The 18,954-nt window shown below is 33.1% G+C and overlaps 2 protein-coding genes and 1 long non-coding RNA gene across 4 annotated transcripts; 1 reads left to right on the top strand and 2 right to left on the bottom strand.

The window, feature by feature from the left end:
- Nucleotides 1-212: 212 nt before the first annotated feature.
- LOC123924856 lies at nucleotides 213-2,159 on the top strand. The gene is made up of 2 exons (XR_006814861.1): nucleotides 213-680; nucleotides 1,025-2,159. It is a non-coding gene; the product is annotated as an uncharacterized LOC123924856 (long non-coding RNA).
- Nucleotides 2,160-6,801: 4,642 nt separating this feature from the next.
- On the bottom strand, nucleotides 6,802-12,697 carry LOC123896836 (dentin sialophosphoprotein). 2 transcript variants are annotated; one of them, XM_045947277.1, is made up of 2 exons: nucleotides 12,373-12,697; nucleotides 6,802-10,480 (listed from the first exon to the last, which is right to left on the bottom strand). In XM_045947277.1, exon 2 carries the CDS (start codon nucleotides 10,369-10,371, stop codon nucleotides 7,258-7,260), a length of 3,114 nt encoding a protein of 1,037 aa, XP_045803233.1. In that variant the 5' UTR covers nucleotides 10,372-10,480; nucleotides 12,373-12,697; the 3' UTR covers nucleotides 6,802-7,257. The 2 variants fall into 2 exon arrangements, with proteins under 2 accessions (XP_045803233.1, XP_045803302.1); XM_045947346.1 differs by having other exon boundaries at nucleotides 6,802-10,434; nucleotides 12,373-12,685.
- A 2,372-nt stretch (nucleotides 12,698-15,069) lies between these two features.
- LOC123896963 (UPF0329 protein ECU05_1680/ECU11_0050-like) lies at nucleotides 15,070-18,503 on the bottom strand. The gene is made up of 2 exons (XM_045947459.1): nucleotides 18,000-18,503; nucleotides 15,070-15,565 (listed from the first exon to the last, which is right to left on the bottom strand). The coding sequence occupies exons 1-2, from the start codon at nucleotides 18,378-18,380 to the stop codon at nucleotides 15,395-15,397; spliced, it is 552 nt and encodes a 183-aa protein (XP_045803415.1). The 5' UTR covers nucleotides 18,381-18,503; the 3' UTR covers nucleotides 15,070-15,394.
- Between the last annotated feature and the right edge of the window lie 451 nt (nucleotides 18,504-18,954).

Below are 18,954 nucleotides of genomic sequence, written 5' to 3' on the forward strand. Positions count from 1 at the left end.
GAATAAAACGTAAATTTATAAATCACTTAACGGTGGCTAAAGTAAATTGAAAGATAATCTGAAAGAGGAATTCTCTTGTTTTGCAAGTAAAGAAAATAGAAAGAAGATAAGAATGATTCAGTAAAGGGGGACCCACTTTCACTATTCTATAACCGGGTTACTGTACAATCTAGTAAATCCTATAAACATTTCCATTGACAAACCCAATTAATACACATCTATCTATTTTCATTTTTCATTCATATAAAATCCCTTATTCACTCTCTCACTCACTCACTCACTATTTCTTTGTTGTGTTTTATACTGAATTTCAATATATGGGTGCTTGCGATATAGTGGCTAGTAACCTTACCATATTCTACCTAGCAATAATCGTGTGTCTTAAGATTTATGGGGTGTGCTATAACTTTATGTTTGTGTTGACTCTGTCCACAACCATATTGGCTTTTATTTTTGTGGCAACCTTAATTTGGGATTTGTTCCAGAAGTTTAGTACTAATCCTAGTTGTTGTGTATTTGTCCCCGAACAAGAACAAGAACAACCTCGTACCATGTCGTCCTGTAAAGGTGGAATCTGTTGGCACGGCGTGGCGGACCACTATCCGGCTTCAAAGATGCGCTTGAAAATTCCCCTCCGTCTTCCTCATGATACTTAGTAAAACTATATATATATTTTCCAGGTCCTTTTCTTGACAAAGATATTTAGTTTTCTTATGTGTTGAGGCATGATGTATATACATATATTATAATAAGATGATTTTGCATGGATAAATAATAAGATGTTTATATTAATTTTATAATAATAGAAAATATCTACCTAACTACATAGATACTTAGGCACAATTATTTGGACAGCACATCAAATCACAAAAATTAAAAATAAAATTGTCACATCAGTTTATATAACTTTAACTATTTTTATATGTAAGTGTGTCTAACAAATATTATTTACGTTTGTGCCTAGACTTTCTCCCTATCTACATAGAGGTTTTTGACTGATCATATTTCCGAGCTTTAATTGCAGGTTGTCTTGCATTCTGGTTCCTAAGTTTGTGCTTATAAAAGACTTTCTCCCTAACTACATGGGCTGAGCAGTGGGCGGTTTCGGGCCAGAAATGTCTCATCTGTGTAAAACCGATAGAGCAATTTTGAGACCCATTTCCGACCATTCCACACTTCGGTTTCGACGGGTCATGGGTTGTGCGGGTCACGGTTTTCTCGGATGGTTATGTTCGGGCCACAACTATAAAAAAAAAATTAAAAAAATTACAGAAGAGAAGGTGAGAATATAAGTAGAATAAGACACAATCTTCTTCTCAATAGTAGACTTATTCCCATCAAAAGCAATTGAACCACCCTTGGGTGTCACAACATCTTCACAGACACAATAGTCATCTTCAACCTTGAGATCTAGAGATTATGTTAAGGGCAAAAATAGATTTCTCTTGAAAAGAGAGCATGAACAGAACAGAGAGAAATAATGGATTCCATGGGTTTAAGCTTTTCCACGCTCTATTTCTAATTAAAAAGTAGGAGTATATTGGATCTATATGTTCATACTTGTGTTGTGGTGTAACCGAAAAAATATATGAATGCAGTAAAATAAATAAAAAAAATAGTCTACTTTATATTATGTATGGAGTAAAAATACTAGTAGTAGTACTTGGTAGTTGTGAGACATTATTAGGAGGCAGGAGAGACAGATGTGCAGAGGCTGCAGTGCCACTTTGCAGTCTGCATGTGCCTTGAACCACATATTTGAAAATTGAAAAAATAAAAGTGTATATATAAGCATGTTCGGTCGGGTTCAGTTATAAGAAAATAAAATTATAGGAACCGAGCCCGCCCACCCACTACTACTCATGTGAAACTGATTTTTACAGTTTGAAGACCCGCATACCCGACTCGACCGACCCGAAAGTGTGATTCTGAATGCGGGTTTATCAGTTTTCGGTCGGGTGCGGATGATATAGCGGTTTCTAATTGATCCTATTTCCGAGTTTTAATTGCATTCTAGTTCCAGAGTTTAGAGAGATGATGATGTTTATACAAGTCTAACTTTTTCTGAATCTTCCACTATAAGTCTAGCTTGATTGTTATTGTTTGTTGGTAAACGTTGATGTATTAACTTTTGTTAATAATGTTGTGGGTCTTTTTAATCAGCTTTTGTCAATATTAAATAACTTTACTTTAGTATTTTCCAATGTTGTTATATTTTGATATATTGTTCATTATATTTTAAATTAATGGATATAGACGATAATATGTTCTGAGTATTTTTTTATGGAGAAACTTAACAAGTGTCCTAATTAGTTTTAAAAGTTGAATACTACATTTTTTAAAGGAGTTTGCTAACTTAGACCAACCTAAAAACATGAAGGTCTAAGTTAGCAAGGTGCACATTTTTACTTTGGACAAAAAAACATTGACATTTAGTTATTTTACACTAGAAAATTGAGGGTTGGTCATTTGCTAATTTACACTTACTTAATTATAAATATATGCAATCTAAATAAACAACATAGGAAATAAAAAATGACAACTTAAGAAAACATGTTACTCAACTTTAAAAAGGTGCACTTTGCTAACTTAGACATTCATATTAAAACATCAAATCAATTTTACTAAACTACCCTTGACTTGAAACTATATTAAAATAGTAAAAAAAGGTGTTTTGGTCTAAAGTGAAAAGGTGCACCTTGTTAACTTAGATCTTCATGTTTTTAGGTGGGTCTAAGTTAGCAAATCCTTTTCCGAAAAAAGAAATTACACATTTAACTATAAAAGTTGATTTTTTTTTTTTAATATTCCATACAAAACTTTTATTTTAAAGTTCTTAAGTTAAGAAGAAATGAAGAATGAACATCAAAATTTTGGAATTCATATCCTTGTTCTTTTTTCTTTTGTCCTTCCTATTGTCTTTTTATGTGTTTATCTGTCTTATATTTTTTTTTTCATCATCATCTTTTTATTTTTTTGTTTTTATCTCCTCACACCCAAAATCACACAAACTGAAGTGTCCAAAAGTGATTTAAGTTCAAAAGTTTGTTGTTAAATTTGTTGTAAAATATTATTTGTGTAGGTTTAAAATGTGGGTGATATATATAATATATTCCATCAAAATAAGATAATTAAATATTTTTTTGTAATTTTATAAGTTTTAGTTCAACTTAGAAAAATGTCTAAGTTGTCAGACCGAACACCATGATTGGGGTTCAAACCTCAATTATTTTATTTGTGTGTTTATGACGACTTTGTCATTTTATTTATATATGTAAAAAAAAATTGGTACTTATACAATTTAAGACTGAATTTATTTTGATCCCTCACAAATTTTTGACGGATCAATTTAATCATTAAAGAAACTAAAATGTAAACTAGTCCATGACATTTTCGTAGCAGACACAAAATGGTTACCGATTTGTTATAACTATGAGACTAATTTCTTTCACATGAAAATGTCAAGGACTAACTGAGTTTATTTTTGTTAGAAATTGAATTGTCCCTTCAAAATTGTGAGAGATTAAAAATGAATATTTACTCAAAATTTAAAGCTAAATATGTTGGAGTGTTTTCACACCTTCAAAATATATTTTCAGTTCTTATAAAAAACTTTTTTTAGTCCCCTTACTAATATTTTGCATATATATGTTTAAAATATTGTAAACATCTTAGGGACAAATATTTAAAGTGTGAGAGATTAAAAATGAATATTTACTCAAAATTTAAAGCTAAATATATTTTTAGTTCTTATAAAAAAACTTTTTTTTAGTCCCCTTACTAATATTTTGCATATATATGTTTAAAATATTGTAAACATCTCTTAGGGACAAATATTTAAAGTCTATATATTTTCATACTTAAAAAACAAATTAGTTCTTTTATTATAACAAGTCAAAAACTAATTTATACTCAATATAAAAAGTGTCAAAAAATTGTAAAATACAAAAATGATTATTCACTCTAAATATAATTAAAAATAAAAAATCATACAAATATAAATAAATAATAATTCCTTTATGAAAAAAAAGAAAGTAACAATAATCAATTTTAGTGAAAAAAATAATATCAATTTATGTTGATATATAACCCATCAAGGTGTGAAACATATACATCGTTTAAGAGAGAATAATTAATTCATTCGTCTCGTTCAAAGAAAACTCATTCTCACACTTTAGCATTGCATTTTCATACGAATAATGCTAATCTGTGCGCGAAATGTTAATTTTTTTTTGTATGGTATTTCTATTTTTTTTGGTACAATACTTTTTATTTATTTAACGTTAACTATATACTATTATTACTATATGGTTTTCAATTTCATCGATTTGGTTTAGTTTTGAAAAAATAATATAAAGTTTAGGCCAGTTGATTTTTTCAAAATAAAAGCATATTAATCTCTTTTTCTTTTTTTCTGGTACAAAAGAGGGGCAAAGCCGCGAAAGCAAAAGAAAATAAGAAACTAAACGAACACACTTTGAGGCATGCAAGTGCCGGAAAAGTCATAAAAAATGAGACTTTGTAACCCTCAAGGAGGAGTCTAAAAAATATGCAAATCAAAGGAATTAAAGGTTAAATTGAAGTTCGCTAACCAACCGGCAGATCTGCTTCCTTCTCGTCAAGTATGGTTAATCTGGACTTGCCAATCCAAGTTCTTGAGAGCGCGAATGCGCCCGATTAGCGTTGTAATCCTTCTGTTGACCTTGCAATTTTATGTGACCATGTCAACTAGCACATTTGAATCACTTTCCACTTGAAGATGAGTAATTCTCTGTCTTCGCGCTAAATCCATTCCAATGTAAATGCCTCACATCTCGACATGGAGCACATCACAAGAGCCAATTTTGCGGGCAAAGCTACTCACACAAATACCATTGTTGTTGCGGAGGAGTCTGCCACATCCGAAAGATGAATTGAATTTTTATGAGCGTCATCACAATTAAGCTTGAACCATCCTTCCTGAGGTTGCTTGCTTCCAACCAATGAAAATAATATCATTTCGACGAGTCCATCCATCCAAATGAGTTTGCTCGCATCTATAAATCTCCATAGACATCTTGAGAATCACATGAGTTGGGTTGTTGGGACGCCGAAAATCCTCTTAAAAAATAATCTTATTTTTCCACATCGACAAGTGTCAACACGTTATCATGAAAATAGTCTTCCATTCTCTATTATGTGCTCTCTCCATATTATCCAATATCCATTCCCTGCAAGTCAACGAAAAGAAATTAGTAATATGATTAGAAGTCACTAGCTTGATCCACATTTGGATTGCATAGACGAAATCCCTCAAAATATGGATAATAGTCTCATCTTCATTCCCACATGTAGGGCAGATGGGGTCGATACCATTTCTCTGTCTGCTTCTGCGGTAGTTTGTTAAAAGACGTTCATGAGAAGCAATTCACATAAATATTTGTATTATATGAGGTCCTTTCCAGTTCCACAAACTTTTTCAATTTCATGCGAGATAATTATCACGCTGAAGATAATTATCGTTTGCTTGCCGCATAATAAAAATGACTATAAAGTTGTTATAGTAACTAAGTAAGGTTCTACAATCTTAAATAATCGAAGCAAGGGTTCAAATTTTGAAGTCTAAGTACAAGTGTGGCAGTAGAACGGTCCCTGATGTTAAAACGAAGCAAAATTGCTCAATCACTTGGAGGGGAATTCTAGCAGTTTGGAAAGATATGCTATTTGGGATACAATGGAATGTTGGAGACGGTAAAAAATTCACTTTTGGACAGATCCTTGGCAGCCCTCTGGTATTGCTCACGTTGACAGAGCAAATAAACCAATCACTGACACTCAGCTGAACGCTATGTTAGCATATTTCTCTTATGACAACGGCAATTGGTTAAATATAAGACAATTTGGAGGAGCATAAAGAGTTTTACTTTTGCCATCTACTAATTTTGGGCATGTCCTACGAAATTATCATACTACTCCTGTCCGCTACTTAGGTCATGGAATACTGTCCGAAATTTAAGTGACGGACGTGTTAAAATTCTTTAGTTTTTGAACCAGTTGAGATCTCACACCCTATCAAGATTTTTATAACGTCCGCTACTTAAGTAGCGGATGTTATAAAAATTTCTCATTTTAGTAACTTTTGTAATATTTTAATTATGAAAGTTGTACTTCAAATACGAAAGTTGAACGTGAGACTTTTTATGAAAGTTGTACTTCAAATGTGAGACTTTTTCCTTTATATAAGAAAGTTGTACTCCCTCCGTCCCAAAATATAAGCAAAAAATGGTCAACTAAAATGGATGTATTTAGACTAAATTTTTAACCAAATACATCCACTTTAGTTGACCAGTTTTTGCTTATATTTTGGGACGGAGGGAGTACTTCAAATGTGAGACTTTTTATTTTATATATGAAAGTTCAAATGTGGGACTTTTTGCTTTATATATCAAAGTTGTACTTCAAATGTGAGACTTTGTACTTCAAATGTGAGACTTTCATAATTCTGTCCGATGCTTAAGTATCGGACGTTGTAAAAATGAGATTTTTTTGAGTTAAAAACACCCTACCAAAATTTTTATAACGTCCACTACTTAAGTAGCAGATGTTATAAAAATTTTGGTAGGATGTTTTTAACTCAAAAATTACTCATTTTTTACATGTCCGCTACTTAAGTAGCGGAAAAGTAAAATGGAAAACTCGTAGGACGCACAAGTGACCGGTAGGATGGGAAAAGTAAATCTCATTGGATATGAAACCAAAGACATAATTAAGATCATGAATTTTGTCCATAACAACTTGTCTCAAGTTAGGTTGTAATTTATATAAGTTGAAAAGTTTTGAACAAAAAGCTTTCTCTTTACATGTTATTGCTTTGATAATGAAAACTCACTAAAATCAACTAAATCTGTGGCCATGTAGTCAAGTACCACTGAGGGTGATAAACATGATACTATGCCTATAATTTCTTTGACATGAAAGAAGACAAGTTACAACTACATATGACAAGCTTTATGTGCCTGTACTGACTTTCTATGGAACTGCAGGAAAAGAAAAACAGAAATAAAGCCTAATTTACCCCCCTTTGCCAATAAATATATCATGAATCATATGACATCCATCACCCTCCCACCTTTTTATTGGTTGTAATTCTTCTCTGAATAAGGGATTTCAATGGATTGACCTACTCTCCAGGACCATTTTAGGTAATAATATAAACTTCAATTGGTAGGCTATATCTATGAACAAATCAGAAGAGACAAAAACATATATTAGACAGATCTACTTCCACGGCGGTTGCTGATGTTTGTAGCCAAATGGATAGGTTTCCCAGCAGCTACCATCTGGTTCTTTTCTTTTCCCACCGACCCCTGAACTTGAGGATTGTTGAAGGGTCCTATCCTCCATAGCTCTGCTCTGACCAGGAAACAAAAATGGCCTTGTAGCCAATGCATCTCTATTCCCGCCATCAATCAAGTAGCCAGAGTTAAGATCAAAGTTGGGACGGGAAGGTCCAACACCATTTAAACCAAGTTGCGTACCGGGCATGCTCATAATATACGGGGGCTGAGCGTACGATGACAGGACAGTTGATGAAGATCCCCCAACTTGAGGCACAACTGGGGCTCCTCTTGAGTCCACCATATATGGAATTGTACCACCTGATCCATAAGCGGCTGGCGAAAAAGACAAAGAGGGCATTGACGCCAGTCCATTATATCCCAAAAAAGTTGAATGATTGTAGGACACCGCAGGGCCCATCCCTGAAACGCCACCTGATCCTGGCATCATTGTAAGATCCATTGCAGGCTCAACAGCCTTGCCATTTGGCAAAGACCAAATTTGAGGAACATGCTCTCTTCTACCAACTTCCACCTTGGCACCCAAAATAGATATTGCAGGCGCGTCAGATTTGGAAAGTCCATATGCTTCGATGCTTGAAGAAGATTTAATAGGCCCTTGGTCCACCAAATCAGTTTGAAAGTATGGTCTATCATTCAAATCAATGTTTCGAACTGAAGGCTGCATTGACGACGAAGATGATGCAGGTGATGGGCTCGAATAGCCATTTCTTCCAAAGAAGAGCTGCCCCTCCATCCTCTGATATGAAGGTTGGGTATTATCACCATCATCACCAGCACTGTTCAAATCTAATTCAAACCTCCTTGATCTTTTAGGGCTATGTTCCACTGATGATTGCCCAGAAGGCAGGCTTGAAGATTCACCAATTTGTTTTACCAATTCTTCTTCACCCCCAGCCACATTTAAATCAAAATCAAGAAAATCCTGCCTCTGTTTTGAAATATCAGAGTTCCCACCAGCAGAAACAGTCTTTTGATTATCAGAAATTTTACGAGGTGATGCAGGACGAAAGGCACTGGTGGCAGCCGACCCTTTCCATCCAAGTGTTCCTTCAAACTGTAAAGGGGCTGTTGGCAATCCTGAAGTCTGTGCAGGTTTTGAAGCAGAGACAACAGGTATCGGTGTTGTAGATATGGTATTTGCAGAAACATTCACATCATCAGAACCATATTCTTCATTAAGATCAAAGGTGCAAAGGCTTTTCTCTGAATTACCTCCTGGATCTTGAGCTGCTTCAGTCAATTGCGAGGACTCCAAGTCAGGGATACATTCTGGCTCAGCCATAATATCATCTGAAACACTCATATGCTTCTTCTCAGGACATGCCTCAGCAGAGTTGCTTTGCCTGAATGACACCTCCTCAGGTAGGGCACAAGCAAGGTCATCATTTTTCCCAACAGAATCGGGGCTGCCAGCTTGCCTGATTCCACCTTCTGAGATTTTCTCTGAAGAAGAGTTATTGAGTTCTCTCTCAACTTCCTGAGCAACTTGTCGAGCGACTTGTAAAGCATCAACAATACCATACTCAAGTTCAATGTCAGAATTCTTGTTAACAATGTTAGAATTCTTGTTAACAATGTTAGGGCTTCTGGAACCTTTGCTCTGTTTGTAGGAATCAGAACTATTTGAGGTATCATCATCTTGATCAGAAACTGGGTCCTTGTCTTCCTTTACAGATCTGGCATATTTTCTATCAACTTCCTGAGCAACTTGTCGGGCGACTTCCAAAGCATCAACAATACCATACTCAAGTTCCATGTCAGAACTCTTGTCAATAATGTTGGGGCTTGTGGGATCTTTTCTTTGTTTAAAAGAATCAGAGCCATTTGAGGTATCGTCACCTTGATTAGAAACTTGGCTCTTGCCTTCTTCCTTCACCGAAGCTTTGGATAGTTGTGGATTGCTAGAATTCGTGGTTCTGGAACCATCCAACACATTCATTCTATCAGAGGCACGCGTTCTCATGCTACAAGAAACAATTACTCTATCACTAACACCATCTTCATTGCTTTTAACTTTATGTTCCAAAGAAGATTCAGGCATTATTGGTGCAGGCACAGGCTTAACTTTTGCTTCACTAACACCAACAGAAACAGTTTCATGCTTAGGACTTATTGGTGCTCCTATTTTTTCTGCAGGGCCATTATCATTCAATTCTTGCTTCTCCTTCATGGATAGGTCATTTAACTGTAAATCATCTGGTTGTTCTCTAAGTTTCGGTACAGGTAAGTTATAGATCCCAGACGATGTCAACTCACCTTCACTTGCGGGAGCATTTTCTTGAACAGAAGTCAAAACAGTAGCAAGATGGTTTGACCGCTCTTTGTTATCTTCACAATCCAAACTTACAGAGGATTGGTGTGCATTGTCAGAACTCTCTTTCTTTACATTAGCAACCTTATCTGGTATCTGAGTATCCGAGCTTCTCAATATCGACTTCTCACCCCCTTCAAGTTGCAGCACATGATCATTGTCATTACTAGCCTCATCCACTGAAGACAACTGGCCTTCCTCCTTAAGATTCTTATCACTCATATGGTTTCTTTGACCAGTATCCATATCATGAGTTTCAGCATCTCCGTTTTCAACCCCTTTCCACTTGTCAAATAATCCTCTAGCTCTATCTTGAACCTTGGAGCTGTGATGATCAAGAAGGTTACTTACAGTGGCCCAAATTCCTGATGTAATTGGCTTTTCACTGTCTAGATATAGCTTTTCAATTGCTCGTAACATTGCAGTAATTGACTCTTCCACGAAACCATCATTTGTATCAGCACCAAATTTTTGAGCATCAGTTAACCATTTATCGATGAACCACAGTCCATCTAATTGAATAAAAAGGTCAAGGCAATCTTTATTCTCTGTAGCAGCAATAGTGCTTGCAACAGCAGCCCACTGTCTCATTGTATCACCAGTGATCTTCACAACGCTGTCTTGCTCCTTCTTCATTACAGAGACCAATTCCTGCACCCGAGAAGGGGCTATGAGCCCATCTTTCATCTCAGTCAAGGTAAAGAAGTCTTCAAGAGTCATATTGTTTCACATAAGCTTCCTCAATGTGTCAAGGCTGTCCTTTTGGCACACCAGAACTTTTTCCTGCATTAATATTTGGGATTTAAGAGAAAATTTTCAAAAGCCCGCACTGCAAAATATAATAGCAAAGTAAGTATGACTGTTATTAACACAATATTCTGAACAAGCAGTTTAATGTTTGCAAAGTATTTAAGGAAATTCACTTCACACAGATTTATAGCAAAAAATAAAGTTCCAGATTACAGTAATAGTATTGCAAAATATCATTAATAGATTATATCACCAAAATTTTCAGTCATATTCTAGTCTTAAGACACCAGAAATAAAGACAGAAGTGGATAACAAAGGCTAAACCACAACGAAAACTATGAAAGGTCCTCAATTAAAGTCTCATACAATATCACAGGAACAAGATAGAGAGAAAAAGTATTCACAGTGAAGGATAATGGCAACAAAACAAGATAAAAGAAGAGCATTCCTGTGTCCACTGTCCAGACCTAACAAATTATTCTCATCCTATATCAAACAAATCCTTGTCCCTGGAATCTAGTCGATAAGCCCACATGACCAATGGCTTTCTTTGTCATAAAGCAGTAGGGGGAAAAAATAGTTAACCGAAAAATTTTGTCAACTACAAAATACTTACAGATTTACTAATGCAAATCATTTACAAAGATCAGCTACTCTATCATATCACAAATTAGTCACAGTTTATATGGGGAAAATCAAGTTTATTGAAGATGTTAGAAAATTATATGTCTGATGTGATAAATATAAACGATGATTTGATAATTAAATGGAAGGTTAGTCTTTCTATCTATTATTGTTACTGAATACTATGAATTCTCAAGATCCTACTATTTGATGGTTTGATCAATAAAAGATTATAGCAAAATGTAGTCATTTTTGTTACTATAATGATAATCCAATAGATATATGATGCAAATTTATAGTTTGGACAGTTCCCAACCCTATTATAATTGGGAAAGAAAGTGTGGGTCTGAAGTTACTTTTAAATCTATATAATTCTAAAGAAAAATTCTCAAAATCAGCTTTTTACAGTGACAGCAGAGACGCATTTCAATATCTATATTAACAAAATCGATAACGAAAACAATTGCAGAATCTTAACAATTGCAGAATCTTAGTTCTAATTAACAAATATATGCATTAATGAACCCTGCATCACTCCATAAGCAACTGCAGCAATTGCGCCATCACAACAATGTCGAATAAAAAGTCAAATTGTCAACATGGAAACATCTTTGTTTAACATTTATTTCAATTGAATGTAGAATTCTAGCACCACCCCCCAAAATTTGTCGTTTTTTAAAACTGATTTGGATCAACACGTGCGGAGTTAATGAGCACAAGTTTGGAAGACCCTAGAGTTCAGTCCATGTAACAAGTTTGACATTGGAACATGGTTTCGATATTGAATTATCAGAGCAAATAATAATAACAACAATAGAACATAATTAACTACATGAATGAATATCCAAACCTAAATCTATCAACGATAAGATTAGCAATCACTTCAAGAGCAGGTATCAAGTCACGCTTAAAAAGAAAAAGCTGTAACTACCAAATCAATATTAATTCATAGTGCAAGTCTGCAACAACCAAATCAGAATCCCCAACACAAAAATGTAATTCACTTAATTTAATTAACAAATAAATCATGATTAAAAACAGATTCAGAACCATATTAATTTTCAATTTCAACAAAGTATAGCATATAAATTCTGATGTAAAAGGGGAAAAATAAACCTAATTGCAAAACCCTAAATTCGAAGTTTTTTTATAGAAGAAAATAAAAACACTTAAAAGATTAAAAATTGAATTGTTGTATTGAAATGTAAAAATGAATGAAGTTAATACGAAACAATAAATCATAATGAAAAAGGTGAGATTCGTAACGAGAAACGCAAATCACAAAAAAAAAAAATGAAATTAAGAGTAAGAGAGACAAAAATTGAGGTAGAAAGTGATGAGTTTTACCTCGGTGAAACAAATCGAAACCCTAGCAGCTATGTTTCAGCTGCAAAAAGGAAAAATTCGACAGTCTTAGGTTGTGGAGAAATTCTAGAATGTTCTGTTTTGGAATTGTATTAGGTTGAGTGAGTTGGTTGTGTTGTGTTGGAAGAATGAATATTAAAAGAAGAAATTGAAAATGAAGAAGAATAAGAAAGTGTTTAGTAGTTGTTGTTGTTCATGAATATTTTCATTTTCATCTTGGAAAATACCAAATAATATTCGGTGAAGATGATTTGATTTGATTTATTTTTTTTGTGAATTTTTTGGTTTGTAAGTTAAGTTGGGCATTAACACGTGCGACGCCATAACTTGTTTGGAAATGATGTGACGTGAGCTTGCGTGTGACTTTATTTATTTTTATTAAAAATCTAATTTCATTTCATATCTACTAGTACTATTTCAATATCCCTTTCTCCATTAATCTACTATTTCAATGTCCCTTTCTCCATTAACAAATGTATCTATCTAGTATTACTACTTATACATTTGGTAAAGAACAAGTACAATGGTTATTGAATGTACACTTTTTTTTTTTTTTACAATTTAGTTGATAATGGTATGATGTTGATTAACATCTGTAAGTCTATTTTTTTTTACGTGATTCGTAAAACAGTAAGGATTGGATATAACAATACAAGATAGAATAATATAATACATTACATGACAAAACTGTATCGGGGACATATAAGACGATAATATTTTTATATTCGAAAATAAAATTGGTATTTTTGTATTTTTTTTACAGTTGTACTGTGGACAAGAAGTTGTCTCGTGGTTCAGTGAGGACAAAAAAAATTATTTTTGTCCTGCCCCTTGCTACCTAATTTGTCCAGTCCCATAACCAGTTTCAAATCAAACAGGGTACGATAAAAGTTGTCATATCCAATCCTCTATTTTTTAGCAGATCAAACGCACCATAAGTATGTAAGTCTATTTATAAAATAAAATACATTTTATTTATGAAAGCGTGAATATATATTGTAAATATTGATTGATTTTCTATTTTCAATATGAATACAAATATAATCTCTATATAAATACTCTCTCCGTCCCAAAATATAGGCAAAAATGAGTCAAAGAAACTTGATGTATTTGGTTAAAAATTTAGACCAAATACATTAATTTTTATTGACCAACTTTTACTTATATTTTGAGACGGAGGGAGTAATTATATAAAGATTCAATCATATGATATTTATAACACTGAAAACTCGTTCAACTGTTATTTAGTTGTCCGTTATCATATTAGAGATACTCCCTCCGTCCCAAATTATAAGGGAAAATAAAAAAAAATCACACTTATTAAGAAAAAGTAAAAGATGAGAATTTGAAGTATGTTTTTGTGGGTTTTCCTTGGAATAAGTTGCATAGGAAGATGTAAAAACAATTTTTATTGGTTGTTGTTTATTGAGAAAATGAGAGAGAGAAGAAATTAAATGCAATTTGCATTTAATTTTATGAAAATAAGGAAAAAACATTCTTTAAAATAATTTTTTCTCTTATAATTTGAGACAAAAAAAATGGGTTTTTTTCCCTTATAATTTGGGACGGAGGGAGGAACTCTTAAGATAAATATATCAACAAATATACTGCCTAACATTTTCTAGCCTTCAAATACACAAACCTAACTCAAAACTTCTCAAAACTTCATAGGAAGATCACTTTTCCTAATTTTGGGGTTTTTGTGCCACATAACATCTTTTATGGTTTTGGAGTTTAGTCCAACTTTCGTTTTATAAATATATAGTAAAATAAATAACCTAAGTCCCTAAATCCTACAATGAGTATATACATACACTTGTAAAAAAAGTTTGTCTCAATAAATGACTTATTTACTTTTCAAGACAATATTAATTACTTACTCTCGAATTCTCCCCCATAAGGTTTTAATCAATAGAAATTTTAACTCATTGTTACTTAAGTGATAGAGGAATTCTGCTATCTAAGTAGCAAACATAGATATTTTGGTAATTTTATAAGAGGCGCGAAAAACTGGTTAGGATGACAAAAGTAAATCTCACATAAAATAGAATGAGTTTCTTCCAACCAAAGTAGATTGGGCCTAAACAATGAAAAGCAAATGGGCGACTTCATTTTCAAATCTTCCCACATGTCCAAATCTAAAAGCATTGATATTTACACATCCCATATTTACTAATATACTACCTTCTAAAGTTTAAGTAAAAGCAGGATTGTGTAAATAGCTTTTTCTAAATATGGTGTTGTTGCTCAAAAAAATTGGCAGTGGTGTGTCATCTTCTGTAGAGAAGTGAAGTGGGCATAATATCACTTATTTCCCGTTTTCTCCAAGGTAGACTCTTGACACTGTCATATTTACTCCAAATATAAAATGTGGTTAATGAATACTATCATTTACTATATTTTTTAACACGTAAAAATCATCAATATTTGAACACAATTTAAATGGTTATTTGATATATGTACACATGTAAGGACCTAGAAAATGGGTTTACTTTAATTACATACAAAATCGTTAATTGTGTCCAATTGACGAACAATAAGTTGCAACACTTAATTTGTTATATTCATAAACAATACACTAAATGTAATTAACCATATACTCGTATTGTTATTTTCAATGCCATCTCTTTGAGATAACAAGTAATCATCATTATCATCATCAAGGAGCAAACTCAAGTATTAAGATTTTAAGAGGTTAGGTGTTTATTAATTGCCTGCGTTTCCAAGTTAACTGTTTCAGAAAAAAGCTAATCAAAGCACTGTTTCACAATGTTTCCAATCATAAGGGATCTGCATGAAATCCTCCCATTGATTGTTTCTACCAAATCATTTAAAAGATTGCAGCATGGTTTGCAATTCATGCTTACCTACTTCCTTCAAAGTTCGAAAAGACCAACCACTAAGCACATGATTTACTCTTCATACAAGAATTATTTTCTCGGGGGCTTCTTTGAACATATGACTAGATTCTACTAACCAGTAGAAATATGAAACTGCAAGGGGCTCAAAGATATGTTGTAGCAATTACAACACTTGTTATTTCCTTCTCGAGTTCGGCTTCATCAACCCACAACGAACTTCGTTTATGCAATAATTCTTTCTTCTCAGCCTTCTTCTCTTCATGTTTTTTGGTTTGCATCCTCCAACTTTCAAGTTTCTCTGCTCTCTCTTTTAACTGATTCACAAACATAAGAAATATATTACTATCAATATGCAAAATCTATACCAACAATGACTATTTAATTGAAAAAACATGAAACAAACATTGTGCACAGTAACTAGATCAAAGTTTCTCCTAAACATAAAATTAAACAAGAAATTAGTTCCACAATTCCTGATAGAGCAGATATCACAGTATAAGATGGAAAGGAAGTTATTGTATATATGATGAATGAAAAACTGGAAATACAACCAGAGCTAAGGCTCCTCAGTAGAGAAAGTTTCTCACACTGCCTAACCACAAGGGTGAATACAAAATGAAGTGATATCATAACTAATTCCCCTCACACACACGCCACACTTTGGGCTCGACATTATCTTTGTAAACCAGCACATCCCCTTCTTTGTTAACAGGCCCATTCCCATAGTCCTATTCCTATTCCTATCAATTCCACTTGCATAACTTATTTGAATATAGATGTTCGGTATGGATGACAAATGCATCAATTAACAGATAGTTGAAATACGGAGACAAATGTAAGTGTACAATGTAAATACCCTTGTAACTATACAGTAAAAGGATTAGTTTAGACTTGATGTTTAGATTAGACTAAGCATTAATACAAGTGTGTTAGCTTACTGATTAGTAACTAACACACTCCTAGTTCAAAGTCTATATAAAGACTATCTCTGTATTGTAATCATCAGATAACAAATCAATAATAAACAGAAGAAGTTAGTTACAATACGGTTATGCTTCACTCTCTTTCTCTCTTTCAATAACAAAAGATGGATTGGCTTGCCTTTCAAATTTTATACTAATACTGTAATAATGTTGCTTAGAAAATGAAGTCTGGTCAACTGTAAGGTATAAATACAACACACGGACACTTAATTTATAATTGCACAATTAGTCTTTAAAGTTCATCGACTCTCTGATCCTGCACATTGTCAATGTGAAATCCACCTTAACTACAATAAAATTAGGTTCTTATAAGTATTAAACCAAAGAGACATATTGTAGATTTAAAATGTTTTCACTTTTCACAGAGTAAGATGTGATAAATGTATTCAGGGATAAGTTAGAGGACACGGATATTAACAGAACATTATCTTACATCAAAGTAGACTTCCAGTTTTGAAATTTAAAGTTTAAACCAAGTTAAAAAATAACAAGAAATTGAATTTCAAATCTCAAATATGAACAAATAAAAAGAGACACAAGTTAGTTCAGGTTTATTTTACTTCTGTCTAGCTTATGACCATTTACATTCAGTTATGTGTTGCTAGGAAGTCAAACATAAGTTAGACAACCCACACATCCATTTATTTTTATATATTTAACAGCTACCTTCTCAATTAAATCAAACATAATTCAAAGCATGCAAAGCGATGTATACTGTCATCGAAGTTATAAGGTAGGTTTAAGTTTAACCCTAATGACACGTGGTTGAATTTCAGACATATGTCTCCACTATTTTTCTTAGATCCATGCTCTTGTACAAGATCTTTACCAGTTAATAAGAATGATGGGTTTACCAGTCATCGTAGTGATAAACCTCAATTAAACCAAAAACACCTAAACTAACTAACTACTAATAACAAGTATTGAAAACAAACAAGTGCATATGAACAAATCAAACATAAAGATCACATTTTCAAACAATGATATGTTCCAACTTCAAAACAAGAAAAAGTAGATGTAAATCGTTGCTTCCCTATTTGACCCTTACAAGCAAAGTTGTAATGATAGATTAATTTATATAAATAGTTGTTTCCCTATTTGACCCTTATAAGCAAAAATTGTAATGAGAGATTAATTTATACACGCAGACAGTGTAAAATATATTTATGCACAAGTTACACCATAATGTCACTGTCTCAGATCATTCCTATAATATCTTCATAAATATCTATATAGTGATATGTAATTGAATATAAGTCACATTTATCTACTTACTACATAAACACAAGTGAAACTGTTTGGGAAAGCTTCTGAAAAGAACTTATTGCAAATATAAAAATAGTTTGCCCTTATTTTATATTTTGAGTCCGTTTGGATTGACTTGTTTTTGAGCTTATGCAAAACAGCTTATGAAAATAAACAAGCTTTTACATATTATTCATAAGTTTGTCAATGTAGTTTATGAAAACACAGCTTATAAAGATACAATTTTTGTTAGGTGAGAACTTATGAATTAACATAAAAACATAAAAAAAAGTCAATCCAAACAGGCCCTTTGTCGTATAAATAGCTTATAGGTAAGCACTTATGTGATAAACAATTATGCTACAACTACAAGTGCTTAATTAAGTTGATTGTCCAAACAAAGTGTAATCCAAATTGTAATAAGTTGTTCATCATCTAAAAAAAATCCTCACATTCATTCACAACATGCAACACACATAGATTCAATTTCCACAATAATTATAAATTGAAAAAGACTTACAAGAGTTTCTTGAAACTGTTGTTTAGCAATATTACGTTCTTGAGCTCTAAGTTGAGCAGCCTGAGCCTTAAGCTTCTTACGCTCTTCATTAGCGACTCGAAGCGATTCCCTCCGAGCCTCATCCTTCCGTTGCTTCTCCAACGCCATAGCTTCCATTTCTCTGATGTATTCCTTCCGAACCTCTTTCACTTGCTTTGCATAGTCTCTACGAAGCTGAGCAAGCATTGCTTCTGCTTCCTTTGGATCCTTTGGAGCTTGCCAGCTTCCAACAAAGGAACTCGGTGAGAGGAACTTGTGATTTTCACGGTGGTTGTTGTGGTGGGAGTTTGATGCACGTGTGGCGAATGAACGCACGTGTGAACGCGATAATGTCTTCCACATGATTGAATTCAAAATCGAAACCCTAACAGAAAAAAAAAATGAAACCAATTCTGCGGTTGGTTGGTTAGGGTTCTCTCTTCTACTCTCAATTCTGCGTTTTCTTTGGTACTACTCCTCAATTGTTACTTTTTTTTTGTTATTGATTTTAATTTAATCTGAACCGTTAAAATCGTTTTTGCCACATGTCGCGCATCGGTGAAGCAAAACTAGGAGACTGGAGGATAAGGGAAATGGAGCTGATCTGAACTCCCAATTCTGCGTTTTCTTTCACTTGCATTTTTAGGGATTGGCTTATTTAATAGTACTACTTATATTTTAAATTACTTAATTTTTTTTTATTTTGATAATTTCTTAATAGTATATTTTAAATTACTATATTTTTTTTTATTTTTGAAAGAAAAATTAAATTACTTAATAGTATATTTTAGATTTCTTTTTAGTCAAATTAGATTAATTTATAGTGCGATGTTTCTATCAACTGAGCTAAATTCACGGGACTAGTCTCATTTTTTTTTTCTAGTAGTGAATATAGAGACCAACTTAATAATTTAGTAGATTGGTTTTTTTTTTTTTT

This window comes from Trifolium pratense, linkage group LG1, assembly GCF_020283565.1.
Source record: "Trifolium pratense cultivar HEN17-A07 linkage group LG1, ARS_RC_1.1, whole genome shotgun sequence".
NCBI classification, from domain to species: domain Eukaryota; kingdom Viridiplantae; phylum Streptophyta; class Magnoliopsida; order Fabales; family Fabaceae; genus Trifolium; species Trifolium pratense.

Excerpts from the sequence above, each read along its gene's own strand:
- LOC123896836 (XM_045947277.1), bottom strand. The coding sequence starts at position 10,371 with ATGACTCTTGAAGACTTCTTTACCTTGACTGAGATGAAAGATGGGCTC.
- LOC123896963 (XM_045947459.1), bottom strand. The coding sequence starts at position 18,380 with ATGTGGAAGACATTATCGCGTTCACACGTGCGTTCATTCGCCACACGT. Across the intron at positions 15,566-17,999 it reads AACAGTTTCAAGAAACTCTT|TTAAAAGAGAGAGCAGAGAA; the intron begins GTAAGTCTTTTT and ends TTTGTGAATCAG.